The sequence below is a fragment of the Triticum aestivum genome, unplaced genomic scaffold (assembly GCF_018294505.1).
Source record: "Triticum aestivum cultivar Chinese Spring unplaced genomic scaffold, IWGSC CS RefSeq v2.1 scaffold177246, whole genome shotgun sequence".
In the NCBI taxonomy this organism is placed as follows: Eukaryota; Viridiplantae; Streptophyta; class Magnoliopsida; order Poales; family Poaceae; genus Triticum; species Triticum aestivum.
In genome coordinates, this window is record NW_025233743.1 from 1 (window position 1) to 6,344 (window position 6,344).

Sequence of the window (6,344 nt, forward strand, 5' to 3'; positions counted from 1 at the left end):
ACCCTTTTATTTCTACACAAAGGGAAACACCAACCTGAAATGTACTCTACCTCACAGTTCGTCATCAACAACTGAGGTGTATGCTTATGATTCAACATTACAGTATAAACACTAGTTAGTCATGTTTTACTGACATTAGTAAATGAGTTGTCTTCTATTCATGCCATGTTTAACCAAAGTCCAAAGGTTTGTGTGTGTCTGTCAGAACTTTAGTGTTAAATCAGAGGGAGCCCGCTCGGTAAAGCAGCACACACAAAAAAACACATCATGCAGGATGATACTATCTGCCCTGTAGAGTAGACACTGTGACATCATTAGCACTAGGTGGCTCTTCCTCTGTAACCCTTATGTGGAAATACGCCGGATGCTTAGGTTCAGGCAGGGCCATACTTTCACTGCTTAGCATTGCAACCACACTTGCTGTGCTGGGTCTGTCAACCGCATTCTCTTGCACACACAGCAATGCGATGTTGATACGCCTCATTGTCTCTAAAGTGTCAGACTCTGAAACTATTGATTCATCGATGAACTGAAGCCATCTTTCCTCTTTCCACAACTTCCATGCCTAGCAAGAGTTTAGAGACATATATTAAATAAAGGTCAATAGATAAACAAAGTAAATTTACATATTGAATACAGAAAATTCAAAACAAATTAAAAAAACAAAAAAAATCTGAAACTTTGGGACATCGAATATCATGAAACTTTTGATGATCTTACATATCCAAGAAGGTTGAAGAAGTCCCCAAATTGATGAAAGCATGAGTTCCTTTTTCCATGGATGATCTCAAGAATCAGCACACCAAAGCTGAATACATCAGATTTAATCGAAAAGAGACCCTCTGAAGCATATTCGGGAGCCATATACCCACTGAAAATGTAGGGAAAATAAATAAATTTCTATTTCAGTTTTTTATATGTGGCTGACTTGTGCAGGATGGACTAACTTGTAAGAAGAGCTTACTATGTCCCAGCAATCCTTTTTGTGTTCCCTTCAGTATTATTTGAGCTGAATATTTTTGCAAGCCCAAAATCTGATATTTTAGGATTCATTTCACAGTCCAAAAGAATGTTACTTGCTTTAAGATCTCTATGTATGACCCGTAACCGTGAGTGCTTATGCAAATATAGAAGTCCTTGTGCTATCCCTTCGATAATCGCTTTTCTTTTGTTCCATTCCAATAAAGCATTTTTAGTTTCATCTGTATACAAGTTAATGATATATGTATATTAGAGGGGGAGGAAGGCTGTGGGGATAATTTTAGTAGATAGAGTTAACCCATAATCTGTAACAGAAAACTACAAGGAGTAATACCAAAGATAAAGAAATCCAAGCTTTTATTTGCCAAATATTCATAGATTAATATTTTCTCATCTCCTTGAGAGCAACATCCCAATAGCCTAACCAAATTTGTGTGCTGGAGCTTGGCTATGAGTTGGACTTCATTTCTAAACTCTGTGAGACCCTGCCCAGACTGCGAAGCTAGTCTCTTAATTGCTATTTCCAAACCTTCAGGAAGCTGGCCCTGTGGAGGTTTAAAAGTGCTTGATCAGTGATATCATCTTGCGAAATAGAAGCGGTTTACTCATCTTCTGATCAGTAACCCCCCATGCTTGTGAGTAAAATTAAAGCTACATGTATAAAATCTACTAGGTTTGATTTTTGTTCTCATTGTGTACATGGATAAATGTGTTCTTTTACCTTGTATACTGGGCCAAAGCCACCTTGCCCCAATTTATTTTCATCTGAGAAGTTACTCGTAGCATCTGATAGTTGTGAAAAGTTAAAAAGCTTGAGCTCTGAACTCCTCCCTATCCCCCAGACTAGCTCTTCATCTTCCTGAGAGCTACGAAAATTCGAAAATCAGAGTTTATGTAATCCTTTCAGGTAAGCGAATATATACGAATCTAAACAGCCTAAGAGATTTGTGAGTACAGCAGCATTTCCATAACTAACCTTTAATGTTCCTTTTGACTAGTTTAAACCATACGATGAAGCACAAAAATGATGCTAGTAGAAGCATAGCAGTGGTAATGATCCATACCTTTATTATATGCCCTAAAACGAAAGATTTCACACAAACATAGGTGGTTAGTTGATTAGACAAATCAACGAATGTAACTACACAATAAATTTTGGTATTTATGTTTTGAGGAATGTTCTAGCATATTATAACCTCTTGTTGCAAAAGTTCACTTTTCAACCTTAAGATCTGAAACCAGTTGTTTTTAACCTTGAAAGATTGAATCTGTTCACTGTAGCTCTTTGGCCCTATCCCAAGCGGTTTTAAGCTGATTTGGATGACACGTGGCAGACATGTAGCATCACTTCTGCACGGCAGCCCCTTGCCATGTTTGCAGCTTAAGTGAAGATAAAAAAATATGAAACATTTCAAAAAAAATCAAAAAACCAGGGAAATCAGAAAATAGTATTGCGAACTTAAAAAAAAAGAAAATAGTATTGTGAGAATTAGTTTCTCTGTTTTTTTTTACTCAAGCTACCAAGATGGGGATTTGCTGATGTATAGAGGTACAGCACGTGTTTTCCGAGTCAGCTAAAACAACTTGGAACAGGGCCAATGGGGTAAATTGAACGGATTCAATAGTTCAAGGTTGAGCACAACTTGTTTTGGATGTTAAGGGAAATACAAAATTTTGTAATAGTTTAGTGTTAAAAATGGACATTTTCTGTATGTTATAAATAATATTTCAACATATAATATAGTCTAAGGCTGCATCGCAAGCATGGTTGTTGAATTAAAGCGTTGATCAAAGGGTAGCTGTCACCCCACCCAGGTAAATTAATTATGTCTTCCAGAATCATCAAAATTGATTTGCGGTCATTAGATCTATATGGGTGAATTAATTATGTCTTTTAGAATAATAAAAATTGATTTGCGGTCATTAGATCTATATCGAAAGGTGTTCTGTACCCATAAATCTACTTGTCAACTGGGTTATTGTATTCCAGTAAGAGTTGTAGAACTCCCAAGTCATTCAGATATCGTGAAAGTCTTGACAGCTATGATCATGTATAAGTTCCAAAACCTCATTTAACTCAATGCTTGAGTCTGATGGGCACCAATAGAAAGGCTACTTAGCACTATAAGGATGCTGCAGTATAGTCAATTTCTGTGTAATAAAGATGCGATAGGAAATAAGAATACAAAACAGATACTCCATCCATCCCATAATATAAGATGTTTTGGCAAGCTGTTTAGCTTGCAAAAACATCTTATATCGTGGGACAGAGGGAGTATAAGATTTGGAGAAAATGCCCTTTAGAAGAAGAAAAAAGGAAGACAGACTAGTTTTGGGGAAAGAAATAACATATTGTCTTACTCTTATCTTTCTGCCTTGGAACACCAACTGGCCCTGGCGCCGGCATGTTTGGTGTGGGATCTAGAGCATCCGACCAGAGAATCTGCTTCGTGGGCTGGCCATTGTAGAACTGATACGTGCTGTACCTGAAATTACACCACACACCAGCAATCCATTCACCATGTTGCTCGTGGAAGGAACCCCTTGCTGCGCTCCTGATATTGTCGAGGCAATCCCAGCAGTCATTCGGTGGTAGGTCCAGGTTGCACTGCGCCATAGAGTAGAGCAGCGGGAGTCCGCGGGAGACATCCAGGCGGCCAGTGGCGTACATCATTGTAGAGTTGTAGGCTGCCTGTTTGGCTGTCTCTTGGAGAAGCACCTTGATGTTGCCATCAATGCTGGTGTCGGTGAAGTTGGTGGTGACCCAAACGGGTGAATTGCTACGATCCGTGGTGTCCCTAAAGATCAGCAACTTGTGTAGCAAAAACCTGGAGTTGTAGAGGAGGTCCTCGGTGGAGATGTGGACAATGCAGCCCCCATACAGGAAATGCATGTCCATTTGCGATCCACAGAGCCGCCAAGCATCATGGAATGCGGCAGTGATGCAGCTGGAGCATGCAGATGCGATGGTGTCGCCGGGACACTGTGCGGCGCCATAAATGGGGTCTTGGTCAGTTCCGACGAAGCCCTTGGGCTGCTTGGTTCTTGTGGATGAGGCATTCCTGGATAGCACACTAGATAGGAGCTCAAGGTTAGCTTGGTAGGTGCTATTATAGGGGATGCTGGTGTGGCAGATCTGTTCCAGTGGATCGCCGGCGGCGATGAATGGCTCGAAGCCGAGAATGAGCAGTAAGACGATGAACATGGCTAACTAAAAGGTTATTCAGCCCAACCTCTGTAGCAGCTCCTTATTATCAGTATCATTTGGAAAACTTTTCCAACTTATGGTTTGACTGCGTACTTGATTAGTGATTAATGATAACATCAGCCTGCAGGCCGTGCAATGAAGTTGCGTAGAATACAACGCTGCATGCTGCCGTCCAGGCATCATCAGCCTGTGTAATCCAAATTAGTTGGTAGTACAAGTGATACAAGACAAGCGGAGAACAAAAATTAGAAAAAGAACAAATCCAGTTTCAGTGTTTCAGTCAAAGGAGAAGAGGTCTCATTGCGACCTTGAACGAGCAGCGAAATCGAAGATGATTCTCTTGCGACTGCTTGCTAAGCTGTGGGCTATCTGTTAGAAGCTGGATCCAGAAAGATTGTTTCTTATACCAAAACGTTTTGAAAATTATGTAAGCTCCTTTCATGCTGGCATTTGTCATGACATTGAAGATCTCAAGTAGAGTATGCAAACTTGGTTGGATTTTTTATTATTATGAAATGTTGTTTGTAAACCAAGTTCGATGTCTCAACAGTTAGGCTCCGTTTGATAACAAAGTATTTTCTAAGTATTTTGAGAATACTACAGTTTTCGAGATTACCATAGTTTTATTTACAATGAGTTTGGTTGCCCCTAACAATTGTGCTTTTAATATTGTAGTATTGAGCAAACTGCAGTTTTTTTCTGCATAAAAAAACCAAACCTCTTTTTAAAAAACAGAGCTGTTGAGTGCTTAAACGCAACGGCTAAACAGCAAAATTTACTGCGTTATGCGGCAACAACCAAACAGGTTCTATGTATTGTGAATACTTCAAAATACTTTGTTTTGATAAAACGATGGTATCTCACACCTACATGCAAAATTACTGTAGTTTTTGATACTTTTGTTTATATAATACTTTGCTATCAAACAGAACAGTTTCGACGGGTATTGTTTGTTATTCGTTGGTTGGTTGGTTTGTTTGTTTCTACTGAACTCTATGGATAGCCCAGGAACAATAATGGTGTGAGTGTTTTTTTGAGAGGCTGAGGCCATCGGCAAAAGTGACACAAAATGATGTTCGTCGAAGCTGAAAGCTGAAAATAGAAGTGCAATGTGGCTTGTTGTCGGCTTTCATAACGTCAAAATCCTAGTGCTATTTTTGAATGAGTCTGATCCCATTCCACATGTACAGAAGCAGGTAACCAAATAGTTAGAATGCATAAATATCTGAATCTGATACAAATACAGCAAACTGGGCAAAATGCTCATGCAAAAGTACTACTACCTCCGTACCGAAATACTTGTAGTTGGGGGTACTTGTACTAGTTTCCTCCAACTACAAGTATTTCGGTACAGAGGGAGTAATTCGGAAGAAAGAAAACAACATCAACTCTGCATAAATATGATACTAATTCCCAACAAGTCTGCAAAACAATCTCAGAAAAAACCTATGTTAAAGGCAGTTTTTTCTAAAAAATACTTAATGCTTTTTCGTTGAGGAATCACACATTTTGGATACGGCTGCAGAACACAACAGAAAGCTATAAGTTCCCCAAGACTGGTGCCAAATCCGTTTGGCGTGTACTAATTGGCTTGAGAATATGCATAACACTGTTCCTAGCTGGCTCATATGAATATATTCGTTTGGCGTGTAGTTCTATATTTGGCTAGACCATGTGAACCATGTCGTTCCCTAGCTTACAAATACAACATTGTCTGATGTGTACTATTTGGCTTGAGAATGTGCACCATGCGGTTTCCTAGCTGTTTCTTACGAATATATTGGTTTGGCGAGTACTATTTGGCTTAAGAATGTAGACTATGCGGTTTCCTATCTAGCTTGTACGAATATATTGATTTTGTGTGAACTCTTTGGCTTGAGAATGTGCACCATGTGGTTCTCTAGCTCGCTCAATATATTGGTTTGGTGTGTATATTTGGCTTGAGAATGTGTATTAAGTGGTTCCCTGGGTCTTACGGATATATTGGTTTAGCTTGTACCCTTTGGCTTAGAATTGAGAATGTGTACCATACTACCATACGGCTCTAACTGACTCGTACCAATATAATGATATGCTATTTGCTTGAGAATGTGCATCACCCAGTTCCCTAGCTGGCTCGTATGGATATTTGTTAGCTTATGAGTATTTAACATGA

The 6,344-nt window shown here is 39.3% G+C and overlaps 2 protein-coding genes across 2 annotated transcripts; both read right to left on the minus strand.

Annotated features, from left to right (window-relative positions):
• Positions 1–101: 101 nt before the first annotated feature.
• Positions 102–1,944, minus strand: LOC123176105 (G-type lectin S-receptor-like serine/threonine-protein kinase RKS1). Its single transcript, XM_044590490.1, has 6 exons — positions 1,937–1,944; positions 1,703–1,847; positions 1,316–1,526; positions 965–1,202; positions 721–871; positions 102–565 (listed from the first exon to the last, which is right to left on the minus strand). The coding sequence occupies exons 1-6, from the start codon at positions 1,942–1,944 to the stop codon at positions 281–283; spliced, it is 1,038 nt and encodes a 345-aa protein (XP_044446425.1). The 3' UTR covers positions 102–280.
• A 1,159-nt stretch (positions 1,945–3,103) lies between these two features.
• LOC123176106 (cysteine-rich receptor-like protein kinase 6) lies at positions 3,104–4,186 on the minus strand. Its single transcript, XM_044590491.1, has 2 exons — positions 3,343–4,186; positions 3,104–3,132 (listed from the first exon to the last, which is right to left on the minus strand). Exons 1-2 carry the CDS (start codon positions 4,184–4,186, stop codon positions 3,104–3,106), a joined length of 873 nt encoding a protein of 290 aa, XP_044446426.1.
• Between the last annotated feature and the right edge of the window lie 2,158 nt (positions 4,187–6,344).

What these genes read in the sequence shown, in the direction of transcription:
- LOC123176105 (XM_044590490.1), bottom strand. An exon ending in GCTTTGGCCCAGTATACAAG is followed by an intron (nt 1,527 to 1,702) that starts GTAAAAGAACAC and finishes AAACCTCCACAG; the next exon opens with GGCCAGCTTCCTGAAGGTTT. An exon ending in TCTTCAACCTTCTTGGATAT is followed by an intron (nt 566 to 720) that starts GTAAGATCATCA and finishes AACTCTTGCTAG; the next exon opens with GCATGGAAGTTGTGGAAAGA.
- LOC123176106 (XM_044590491.1), bottom strand. Translation starts at nt 4,186, where the DNA reads ATGTTCATCGTCTTACTGCTCATTCTCGGCTTCGAGCCATTCATCGCC. An exon ending in TCCAAGGCAGAAAGATAAGA is followed by an intron (nt 3,133 to 3,342) that starts GTAAGACAATAT and finishes TTTATTACACAG; the next exon opens with AAATTGACTATACTGCAGCA.